Raw genomic sequence first — 13,297 nt, 5'->3', positions numbered from 1 at the left:
CAGACTGAGCAGCTACGGATGTACCTGGTGACATCACGGGACATACTGGGCCACCAGTACCGAGCTTGGAGGAGCGAGAGGGTTCGTTGGCTGCCTGGATGTCCAGAGCCCGGTACCGAATGAACTGAGCCCAGAAGGGATTGCCGCAGGGTGGATGGAACGTAAGTTTTCCCTTCTGGACCTCCCAGCGGAGTAGGTTCTGTGAGGGTGGCGGCTCTGATGTCCTTGTCCAGGTCCCAAATGATGGGGTTGACTATGAGGGCTGGAGGGAGAGTTTGTTCTGGGTCTGTGGGAGAGTCAGGCGAGTGGAGACGGGATAAGGCATCCGCCTTGCAGTTACGATTTCCGGGACGGTAGGTGATGGTGAAATTAAACTTGGTGAAGAACAGGGCCCAGCGGGCTTGTCTGGGCTTAAGTCTCTTAGCTTCTCTGAGGTACTGGAGGTTTTTATGATCTGTGATAACTGTGAAGGGATGGTTTGCTCCCTCCAGCCAATGCCGCCACTCCTCCAGGGCCAGCTTGATGGCTAATAGCTCCCTGTTGCAGATGTCGTAATTTTGCTCCGCTGGGGTCAGTTTCTTGGAGTAATAAGCGCAAGGCTGGAGGCGAGGAGGCTCACCATACTGCTGGGACAGCACGGCCCCGACCCCGGTGGTGGAGGCATCGACTTCCACCACGAATGGCACATGGGGGTTGGATGACAAAGGATGGAAGCCGTGCTGAATGTGGTCTTGAGGCGCTGGAATGCCTCGTGGGCGCTGGAATCGAAGGACAGGGACTTGGGCTTTCCCCAGAGCAGGGTGGTGAGCGGTGCTGTGAGCAAACTGAAATTCTTGATGAACCGGCGATAGAAATTGGCAAATCCCAGAAACGTCTGGAGTTCCTTAACAAACTGAGGAGTTGGCCAGTCGGTGACGGCAGTTACTTTCCCCTGGTCCATCTGGATTCCATCTTCTCCTATGATGTACCCGAGGAACTGCACCGTGGGGCGATGGAATTCGCATTTTTCTAGCTTTAGGTATAGATGGTGTTGCCTGAGTTTCTGGAGGACCTGCGCAACGTGATAGCGATGGTCGGCCAGGTGCCAGGAATAGATCAGGATATCATTGATATAGACTATAACGAAGCGATGGAGGAATTCCCGGAACACCTCGTTCATGAATTCTTGAAACACAGAAGGGGCGTTGGCAAGGCCATACGGCATTACAAAGTATTCGTAGTGGCCACAGGGAGTAATGAATGCCGTCTTCCACTCGTCACCTTCCCAGGTGCGAACGAGGTTGTACGCGCTGCGCAGGTCCAGCTTAGAGAAGATGCGGGCCCCACGGAGTTCCTCGAGAGCGGCCAGGACCAGGGGAAGTGGATATGGGAGTTTTACTGTTTGGGAATTCAGCGCTCGATAATCGATACATGGCCTCAAGCCCCCGTCCTTCTTACCCACAAAAAAGTAGCTTGATGCCGCTGGAGAACTGGATGGCCGGATGTACCCCTGTTTAAGAGCCTCCTTGATGTATTCCATCATGGCCTTGCGCTCCTGGATGGACAGCGGATATACTCTACCCTTGGGGAGTTTGAATCCAGGCAGCAGATCTATAGCACAGTCCCATGGCCGATGAGGTGGTAACTACGTGGCTGCCTGTTTGCTGAAAACATCCTGGAACGTCTGGTAATCAGATGGGATCGTGGGAGTCTCATCAGACTCGGGGCTTTCAACCAACGTGGAGGCGACCTGAGCCTTGGGGTTCTTAAGAGGCGGTCGTGGAATTTCCTTGAGACAATTTTGTAGACACCATTCACTCCATCGGATTACCTCACTGGTCTCCCATCTGATTTCTGGTGCGTGGAGAATAAGCCAGGGGCGACCCAGGATGATATCCACAGAGGATCCCTCCAGTACCAGAAATTTGATCTCCTCCTCATGCAGATTTCCGATTTTAAGCTTCATCGAAGGAGCCTCATATCTGACACGCCCACGTCCTAGCGGCATTCTGTTGATGGTTTCGACGAAGGGATAGGCATAGAAGAGTTGCGAGTTCTTGTGAGATGAAGTTGCCGAGGAATCCGAGTCGACCAGGGCAGAGGCTGAAACGGATTGGGCTGGAGTGAATAGTTGTACCGTGATCATAGACAACTTGGAAATGACAGGATCTACTTGAAGGGTACTCACCGCTGGACGTGGGGGTCGAATGGGACAGGATCTGATGAAATGGTCCACTGAAGCACAGTAGAGACAGAGGCCTGATGTCAGTTGGCGAACTCTCTCCCTGTGGGTGAGACGAGCTGTGTCTACTTGCATGGGTTCTGTTACTGGAGGGTTGGTGGCGGGTGAGACTGGCTGGTGTGCGGCTTCGGGAGTTTGGCAGGCTAATAAACGTTGGGAGATTCAATTGGCTCTCTGCATGAAACCTTCCAATCCCAACGAATCATCATATATGGCCATCTGCGTACGGATGGTGGTTTCCAACCCTTGTCCATCCGCTAGAAGCCGCCAGTGTGCGGAACTGCAGTGTGTACTCGTGGGTAGAGGAAGTACCCTGACGCAGGCGTAAAAGCTGATCCGACACTGAGAGCGCTCCAGAGGAAGATCCAAACACTTCTTTGAAATGACGAGTAAAGGCTTCATAGGAATTGATTATGGCAGTATTGGCATCCCATATGGCTCTCGCCCATATCAGCGATCGACCGGTTAGAAGGGAGATTAGAAAGGCCACCTTGGAGCGCTCGGTGGGAAATTTTTGTGGTTGCATCTCGAGATATAAAGCCACCTGTAGGAGGAAGCCGCCACACTCAGCCGAATCACCCGCATAGGCAGCCGGCAACGCCATGGGACTGGCAGAGGCAGATTGGGGAGGTGGTGTCGGCAGAAGCGAAGCCCAAAGAGTGTTGACCAGCTCCTCCAAGATCTCTGATGGTGATGAAGGCCTGGGATCCATGGGTGTAATGGTGTTGGTCCGGTCTTCTGTCACAAACAAAGACGGAAACCACAGGTGAGTGAATGACAGTGAGGTTTATTGATTGAACGGATGACTGGAATGTGAAGAGAATGACGTGGGTGAGTATCTTGATGTGAGATATGTGATGATGTGTGATTAGAACTCAGGTGACTGTGATCTGGTGATTTCTGTGGGCGGCGGTGACTGTGACTCTCTGACAGCAAAAAACTTTATCCATAATGTGGGACTTTTAATTATAAACAAACAGAAATACAGTGGACTCGTATTTTGAAATGCCTGCTTTTCTATTGTTGGCTGCTCATTCAAAAAGATGAGGGAGATAAAATATGTATCTTACAATCATCTAACATGTTACAATATCCACACCATCACAAGCAATTATCTGGCATAAATGTGCTCTATTCACTGATTGTGAACTGCTGTGAAACCATGATAAATTATGCAGAAAATACAAGACTGACATCTCTATTGGTTTAGATTTTAATTTATACATCCTTTTATTTTGAGATTTTTATCTGTTCTTTCTTGTGATATTTCAGCAGAACAGATGGAGAGCAAAACATCTCTGGAGGAGCCTCTGTCTTCTGTCTGAACAACACGAGCGTTACAGCGTCTCTGAATAAACATGATCAACCAGTGAATGATGAACTACAGAGAGTCAAAGACCAGCTCAAAACCAGCATGAAGAACAAGTATGAGAGATTATTTGAGGGACTGAAACTCCAGGAGAATGAAAGCTTCCTGAACAGCATCTACACACAGCTCTACATCATAGAGGGAGAGAGTGAAGGAGTGAATGAAGAACATGAGGTTTTACAGATGGAGAAAACAGCCAGAACACAACACTCACAAGACACTCCAATCTACTGCAATGATATCTTTAAAGCCTCAGCTGAACCAGGATGTGAGGAGAAAGACCAGATCAAGACTGTTCTTACTAAAGGCATCGCTGGAATCGGAAAAACCGTCTCTGTGCAGAAGTTCATTCTGGACTGGGCCGAGAGAAAAGCCAATCAGGATGTAGATTTCATGTTTGTGCTTCCATTTCGAGAGCTGAACTTGATCCGAGATCATCAGTACAGTCTTCACAGACTTCTGCTGGACTTTCATCCTGAACTTCAAGATCTGGACTCAAAGATTTATGAGGAGTGTAAAGTTGTGTTCATCTTTGATGGTCTGGATGAAAGCAGAATCACACTGATGTTTTCAGACGCTCAGAAAGTTTGTGATGTGACTGAGACTTCATCAGTGGGTGTGTTGATGTCAAAGCTCATGAAAGGAGAGCTGCTTCCCTCTGCTCTCATCTGGATCACCTCCAGACCAGCAGCAGCCAATCAGATCCTCCAAATACATCAACCGTCTGACAGAAATTCAGGGATTCACTGAGCCTCAGAAGGAGGAATATTTCAGGAAGAGAATCAGTGACCAGCATCAAGCCAGCAGAATCATCTCACACATCAGAAGAGCAAGAAGCCTCCACATCATGTGCCACATCCCCGTCTTCTGCTGGATCTCATCCACTGTGCTTCAGAAGCTCCTGGAAGAAGATCTGAGTGCAGAAATCCCTCAAACTCTGACTGAAATGTACATCCACTTCCTGCTGATTCAGATCAACATGAGGAACCAGAAGTACGAAGAGAGAGATCCAGAGAAACTCCTGCAGTCCAACAGAGAAGTGATTGTGAAACTTGCTGAAGTGGCTTTCAAACAGCTGCTGAAGGGCAATGTGATGTTCTATGAGGAGGACCTGATTGAGAGCGGCATAGACGTCACTGACGCCTCTGTGTATTCTGGGATTTGCACTGAGATCTTTAAGGAGGAGTCTGTGATTCATCAGAGGAAAGTCTACAGCTTCATTCATCTGAGCGTTCAGGAGTTTCTCGCTGCTTTCTATCTGCTTTACTGCCATTTAATAAAGAACAAGGAGCCACTGCATGAATTCAGATCTTACAGATTTAATAAAGACTCTCTGTATGATCTACTTAGATCAGCAGTAATTAATGCACTCCAGAGTGAGAATGGACGTCTGGATCTATTCCTGCGGTTCCTGCTGGGCGTCTCATTGGAGTCCAATCAGAGACTCTTACAGGATCTACTGATAAACACAGAGAAAACCTCAGAGAACATCGGGAGAACCACACAGTACATTAAAGAGAAGATCAAAGATGATGATGATTATGATGATAATGATCATTATCATCTCTCAGCTGGTCAATCCATCAATCTGTTCCTCTGTCTGCTGGAAGTGAAAGATCAGACTCTGTCCACAGAGATTCAGGAGTTTGTGAAATCAGACAAACACTCAGAGAAGTATCTCACTTCTGCTCACTGCTCAACAATCGCCTACATGCTTCAGATGTCAGAGGAGCCGCTGGATGAGTTTGAGCTCAAGAAATACAACACATCATATGAGGGGAGAATAAGACTGATACCAGCTGTGATCAACTGCAGAAAAGCTCTGTGAGTGTTTCATCATTGATTGATTGATTGATTGATTGATTGATTGAAACATTTATTTAGAACATGTAAATAAATATAGTCAAAACAAAACAATACAACACAATACAAAATAATTTTAACGTATACATGTCCAAAAAGGAGTAGGAAGAAGTATAAACTTATTTAATCCTACCCTTTCTCCACTCCACGTTGATAATAATAATCAGAAACAATAACCATCTAATTAACTTCATAACTCTGTCATCTCATCCTTGTCTTAATACACTCTTTTGACATTCCTACATATATTTACAGTGTATGTAAATATATGTAGGACATATACAGTGAGGAAAATAAGTATTTGAACACCCTGCTATTTTGCAAGTTCTCCCACTTAGAAATCATGGAGGGGTCTGAAATTGTCATCGTAGGTGCATGTCCACTGTGAGAGACATAATCTAAAAAAAATCCAGAAATCACAATGTATGATTTTTAACTATTTATTTGTATGATACAGCTGCAAATAAGTATTTGAACACCTGTCTATCAGCTAGAATTCTGACCCTCAAAAGACCTGTTAGTCTGCCTTTAAAATGTCCACCTCCACTCCATTTATTATCCTAAATTAGATGCACCTGTTTGAGGTCGTTAGCTGCATAAAGACACCTGTCCACCCCATACAATCAGTAAGAATCCAACTACTAACATGGCCAAGACCAAAGAGCTGTCCAAAGACACTAGAGACAAAATTGTACACCTCCACAAGGCTGGAAAGGGCTACGGGGAAATTGCCAAACAGCTTGGTGAAAAAAGGTCCACTGTTGGAGCAATCATTAGAAAATGGAAGAAGCTAAACATGACTGTCAATCTCCCTCGGACTGGGGCTCCATGCAAGATCTCACCTCGTGGGGTCTCAATGATCCTAAGAAAGGTGAGAAATCAGCCCAGAACTACACGGGAGGAGCTGGTCAATGACCTGAAAAGAGCTGGGACCACCGTTTCCAAGGTTACTGTTGGTAATACACTAAGACGTCATGGTTTGAAATCATGCATGGCACGGAAGGTTCCCCTGCTTAAACCAGCACATGTCCAGCCCGACTTAAGTTTGCCAATGACCATTTGGATGATCCAGAGGAGTCATGGGAGAAAGTCATGTGGTCAGATGAGACCAAAATAGAACTTTTGGTCATAATTCCACTAAACGTGTTTGGAGGAAGAAGAATGATGAGTACCATCCCAAGAACACCATCCCTACTGTGAAGCATGGGGTGTTTTTCTGCACATGGGACAGGCGACTGCACTGTATTAAGGAGAGGATGACCGGGGCCATGTATTGCGAGATTTTGGGAACAACCTCCTTCCCTCAGTTAGAGCATTGAAGATGGGTCGAGGCTGGGTCTTCCAACATGACAATGACCCGAAGCACACAGCCAGGATAACCAAGGAGTGGCTCTGTAAGAAGCATATGAAGGTTCTGGCGTGGCCTAGCCAGTCTCCAGACCTAAACCCAATAGAGAATCTTTGGAGGGAGCTCAAACTCCGTGTTTCTCAGTGACAGGCCAGAAACCTGACTGATCTAGAGAAGATCTGTGTGGAGGAGTGGGCCAAAATCCCTCCTGCAGTGTGTGCAAACCTGGTGAAAAACTACAGGAAACGTTTGACCTCTGTAATTGCAAACAAAGGCTACTGTACCAAATATTAACATTGATTTTCTCAGCTGTCTTATTTGCAGCTGAATCATACATTGTGATTTCTGGATTTTTTTTTTTTTAGATTATGTCTCTCACAGTGGACATGCACCTACGATGACAATTTCAGACCCCTCCATGATTTCTAAGTGGGAGAACTTGCAAAATAGCAGGGTGTTCAAATACTTATTTTCCTCACTGTATATACAAACAGAACCTAAATAAAAACTATGACTAAATAATCTGTATGAACACCTAATCAGATCTGTTCTTCCTCCATATGCATTCTGAGAACCATACGTTTATACTGCTTTTTAAACTGGGTCACACTTGGGCATTGCTTGAACACTAGACTTGGTCTGTTCCACAATTTCACTCCACATGCAGAAATACAAAAGCTTCTTAATGTTGTACGTACATAAAGATGCTTAAAATTACACTGTCTCCTAAGATACTTTACAGATATCATTTATATAAAGCAAAAATAACTTTGGACCCAGTTCTGACCCCTGGGGGATGCCACAAGCAATGCTCAAGCACAAAGAATTCCCCAAACTGTTTTCTGTCTCTTAAATAAGTTTTTACCCAGTCCAATACTACCCCCCTTATTAATTTCAGTTTATTAATTAATAAATTATGATCAATCGTATCAAAAGCTTTGTTAAGGTCAATGAAAACTCCAACTGCAAACTGCTTATGATCTCTAGCTTTTGTAATTTCTTCAACCAAATCAATTAGTGTCATTGATGTGGAACTGTTTGGTCTGAAACCGTATTGACTGTCAGAAATTAATTTATATCCATATAAAAATTTATCGAATCTATTATTAAATAATTTTTCTAGAATTTTGGGAAATTGTGGAAGTAGAGAAACATGCCTGTAATTTGAGAAGTTGTGTCTACCCCAGTTTTATACAGTGGAACCACTTTAGCTATTTTCATTTTATTTGAAATGATAGATTACAAATATATGTTACTGGTTTAGAGATCCCCTCATTGACCTTTTTCACATCAATGTCATTACAATCAGTAGATGTTTTGGTAACACTTTACAATAAGGTTCATTAGTTAACTACATTAGTTAACATGAACTAATAATGAACTGCACTTATACAGCGTTTATTAATCTTTGTTAATGTTAATTTCAACATTTAATAATACATTATTAAAATCTTGTTAACATTAGGTAATGCACTTTGAACTAACATGAACTAACAATGAACATCTGTATTTTTATTAAGTAACGTTAGCGAAGATTAGTAAATACAGTAACAAATGTATTGCTCATGGTTAGTTCATGTTAGTTAATACATTAACTAATGTTTAACTAATGAACCTTATTGTAAAGTGTTACCAATGTTTTATATTTACAATTATTTACAATATGTATTACTACTTTTTCTTCCAAGAATATTGAGTTGGGATTTCTTTCAATTAAATTTTCATTCCAATCTTCCGATGACACTGGATCTTGAATTTCTTCTGCCAATTTTGGTCCAACACTCACAAAAAAATTGTTAAATCTATTAACTACATCATGCATATTATCCTTTGTAGTGTTGTTATCAATATAATATTGAGGATGACTTTGTTGTCCTGTACCTTTTTTAATAATACTATTTAATACACCCCATATTCATTTAATATTATTTTTGTTATTACTTAATATTTAACTATAGTATCCCTTTCTACAAACCCGTAGAATACCAGTTAACTTATTTTTACATGTTTTATATTTATTAAATGCCTCTTTAGTTCTTTGTTTTATAAATTCTCTATAGAGTAGGGGTGTTCGATATGACGATTTTTGATCGTGGACCCACAATCTGCTTTTGAAGAAATATCGTAGTATCATGCTACAGCGTATATTCTATCAATTACAGTTCTGTCAGGACCACTATCGACAAAAGATAGATACTTAGCATAAAGTTTTGGTTTGGCGGTATGGTTCTGTTCTGTGCAAAAACTCCCTGCCCATCCATGCACCCTGTCATGAATGAGCAGGGAGAGCAACAATAATAACCCCCTTAGGGTAAACAGAACAGAACAAACCAGATATCATTAATGTACTTAACCCTTTAAAACCTAAGGGTAAAATAGGTCATTTTCACACATTTTGTTCATTTGACTGTAACATTCTAACAGAATGTGCTATTTTCAAGTGCAAGGTGTCATTTTTTTCATAAAACAAATGGTCAGTTTTTGACCATTAATCTTGTGTTTTAAGTTTGTAAACAGAATTTAAATAGACAAAAATAAAAAAAAAACGGAATATATATATATCTTTTTATTTAGAAAAAAAAGAGAAAAATCATGATCGAAATAATCCAACACTTCTTACTTCAAAATTCAACTATAATACATATATACAAGTATTTTTGGGACACTGGGTTGCACAGTTTTCATTCAGGAGGCTTTTTTGTTCATACACGCACACATTTACACATGCATGTACATGCGTGCACCCATTCATTTACATGCGGACTCATTATAGCGGCACACACCACATGTGAAAAGTCTCACTCAACCTGCTCCCAAAGTCTCATCAAAAATCATCCTAATCGACTCTTATGCTGTTTACTCCTCCTTGACCATGTTTTTGTTCATTTTGTTTATTATTTTATGCAATAACAAACTCCGCGCTCCCTATCTCTCCATTAAAAAAAACCCTTCCCGCTCTCCCGGAAATCTGCCGTCATTTGTTGACGGAGCGCAAGAAATTACCATAATAAGCCATATATTGCCGAAAAGCACATGTTGTCTGCTATTAGGAACAATTTGAAATATTTTGATAGTGCAAACGGTAGAAGAGTTATGGTAACATGAATACAGCTTGGTCTGATGTGTCGGTGGCCGACACAGCCGGTTTAAAAGGGTTAATGATATTTAAGTGTATTTAAGTCTGATTCATCAAGGAATATCAGAAAGACAAGTCCTGACTATGCGAAAGGAGGAGTTGGGGATGGAGGAGGGTGATTTGCTCCTGATCAAGTGGAAAAAGCTGCTGATTTATACGGAATAGAGCTTATATAGGAATGCCGCCATAGGTGTTATATTCATATAGGTAGATACGATCAGCTGAGAATCAGCTGATGCAAGCTTGACTCACGTGACCTGCCAGAACTAACGCTAACGCTTCATTTCTGTCAGGACCACTATCGTCAAAAGATAGATACTTAGCATAAAGTTTTGGTTTGGCAGTATGGTTCTGTTCTGTGCAAAAACTCCCTGCCCATCCATGCAGCCTGTCATGAATGAGCAGGGAGAGCAACAATAATAACCCCCCCCAACACAAACGATAGGCCCGAACCCCCCGACACAACGATAGGCCAGAACCGCCTAAACCACAACTGATGGCATTCTGAAAGAAGCATATCCTTCTGAAATAGCAGAGACTGGGGCAGCAGCCCCTTACGGAGAAGGCAGTGAAGGGGTGCTCGTCTTTATAAGCAGCTAAGAAGAGCAGAAAGCCCCTTACCGGAAGAGAGTAGCAGCGAAGGGATGCTGCCAGAACTAACGCTAACGCTTCATTTCTGGCACGTCCGTCTCTATATACTGTACAACACCACATACAGCGGTAGAGTTACTCTGGCAGGACACTGCACTTATTCGCGATTGCAAAAGTACATTATTTGCATACACGCCTTGCTGGTTTCGTTCGCGCGCAGGTCTGACGTCCGTTTTTTCTGAGCGCATACACCAGAAGCACGCACGCTAAAAAGCCTGTCTAATAATAGCGCCTGATTACTAAACTAAGTTATCTTTTGCGCTAATACCGTCAAAACACACAAGGTTTACATATAGACTCAGTTGGTTATGTCTAAAATTAAAGTAAACAGATGAGAGAGAAACGGATGCATGCCTGTATATTAGATGCGTTCAGCTCTTAAAGGGACAGCTGACTGTAATTAAAGGAATAGTTCACCCTAAAATTTAATTTCTGTCATTATTTACTCACTCACATGTTGTCCCAAACCCCTATTAATTTCTTTGTTGTGCTGAACACAAAAGAAGATATTTTGAAGAATGTGGGTAACCAAACAGTTGCTGGTCCACATTGACTTTGACAGTAGGAAAAAAATACTATGTAAGTCACTGTAGACCTACTGTTTGGTTTTCCACATTCTTCAAAATAGCATTTATGTTCAGCAGAAGAAATAACTCACTCAGGTTTAAAACAACTTTTGAGTAAATGATGGTATAAAATTAAAACACTTTGACAGAATTGACAGACATGACAGAATTGTTATTTTTGGGTGAACTATTCCTTTAACGTTAATAAAACAACAAAATGCAAAGAGAAAAATCACTCACTACTCTTGACTGAAAGACTTTAATACAATTGCTTTAGGAATCAGTCTATATAGTGTTTTATTATTATATTTGTTAATTCACGCTAAATACACCTATTGTACCTGAAAATAAAGCACTGTTACTTATTTATGTGTATTTGTAATGTGCATCTTTGTTCTTAGTTTTTTAATAAGGAAGATAAAATAATGACAAACATTTTTATCTTCACCATTCTATTTTTTCCTTTTTTTTGTTATAATAGGGAAATTAGTTTGGCTGTAATGCTCAGACAACTTGCAAAATAGTAAAACCAACATGACAAAGAATCGTGATAAAATCGTGAATCGTGATATTTCTTAAAAAAAAAAAAAAAATCGTGATATGATAGTTTTTCCATATCGCCCACCCCTACCATAGAGTGTATTCCTCTGTTAACAGGCATTTTGTAAACTCTTTGTGATCCATGGTCGATCTATATATTTTTGTTTTCTATAATATTGTATAATTGGACAGTTTTTCTTTCATATAATGATATAAATATTTGTAAAAATATATTATATACATTGTCAACGTCATTTTCCTTATTTACGACTCCCCAATCCTGTGCTAATAAGTCACTCTTAAATGCATTCATATATTTCTCTGTCCTCACTCGTCTCTAATCTTGTTTTACATCTAACTGATTTCTCTTATAGTTGTTGTCATAAACTGTAAAAACTGGTAGTTGATCACTAATGTCACTGATTAACAATCCACTCAAAGTATTATTTTCAATATAATTTGTAAATATGTTGTCAATCAAAGTGACACAATGAAGTGTAATTCTACTGGGTCTAGTCATTTTTGGGTATAGACCCATACTATACATTGTATTAATAAATACAAAAAAGGTTTGAAACTTGCATTTAATAATTTGCTGATGCATTTCAGCAGGTCACGCATGTTCTTATTCGGTATCTGTCCATTTTTGACACATCTATTCTGTTATACAAAACAGCCCTGCTCATGACATGCCAAAAAATATATAATGTCCACGAATTAAGAAAATGTTGATCATTTTTTTCATTAAATCGTTCCTTTGTATGATTCAGTCCGGTGAATTAACTAAAAAAAAAATGAAGAAACGAATAAAAGGTCACAATTTACAGGCACATGCATTTACATTTACACCAGGAATATGTATTAGTTGGCTAAACTGTGTTGTAAATCTCACTGAGTTTAGTAATAACTAAAATAAAAAGAATGAAGAAAAGCCCACTTATCCCAACTCTTTGTGTTAAAATTAAAGGGGTCATGTATTGAGAAATCAAATTCTCCTTGATTTTTCAACATATAAGAGGTCATTGAACTATTACAAAATCCTGTAAGTTTCAGAACTCAAAACTCTCATTAGTCTAAAAACAGCTTTTATTGAAACCAAGATTCTAAAATGACTCGTTTTGGAATTTGTCACATTATGATGTAACAGTGCGATGAAAGCTTTCCTCTGCAGAAGATGATCAAGGCCTACTTCAACAGCACTGCCTCTTTAACAGTGGAAAAACACAGTCTCAGAAAGCTTTGCTACATTTTGCAAATTTTTACATATTCATTAGCTGAAGAAACAGTCAAGAGCTCTTCTTATTGTGATTCAATGTTCAGATTATGTCATCCCATGTTCCTGAGGGCGGAAAACTGGCAACCCTCTTTACATGTCTTTATTATTATCATTATTTATCTCTTCCAGACTTTCTGGCTGTGATCTCACTTCTCAGTGTTGTGAGAGTTTGTCATCAGCCCTTCAATCCTCAAACTCTGTCCCGAGAGAGCTGGATCTGAGTAACAATGACCTGCAGGACTCTGGTGTAAAGTTTATTTTTGATGGACTGAAGAGCCCAAACTGTCAGCTGCAGATACTGAGGTATTTAAGAACGTATAAGGGATC

General features: G+C 41.0%; 1 protein-coding gene across 1 annotated transcript in view; it reads left to right on the top strand.

The window, feature by feature from the left end:
- The window catches only part of LOC131529877 (NACHT, LRR and PYD domains-containing protein 12-like), a 54,035-nt gene that overhangs the window by 21,770 nt on the left and 18,968 nt on the right, over positions 1-13,297 (top strand). Inside the window, 3 exon segments of the mRNA XM_058759842.1 lie at positions 3,494-4,294; positions 4,296-5,414; positions 13,100-13,273. Of these exon segments, the coding sequence (XP_058615825.1) occupies positions 3,494-4,294; positions 4,296-5,414; positions 13,100-13,273 (2,094 nt within the window).

The sequence above is a fragment of the Onychostoma macrolepis genome, chromosome 22, assembly GCF_012432095.1.
Source record: "Onychostoma macrolepis isolate SWU-2019 chromosome 22, ASM1243209v1, whole genome shotgun sequence".
In the NCBI taxonomy this organism is placed as follows: Eukaryota; Metazoa; Chordata; class Actinopteri; order Cypriniformes; family Cyprinidae; genus Onychostoma; species Onychostoma macrolepis.
The sequence above is the reverse complement of the archived record's forward strand: the minus strand, read 5'-3'. Positions and strand labels throughout refer to the sequence as shown.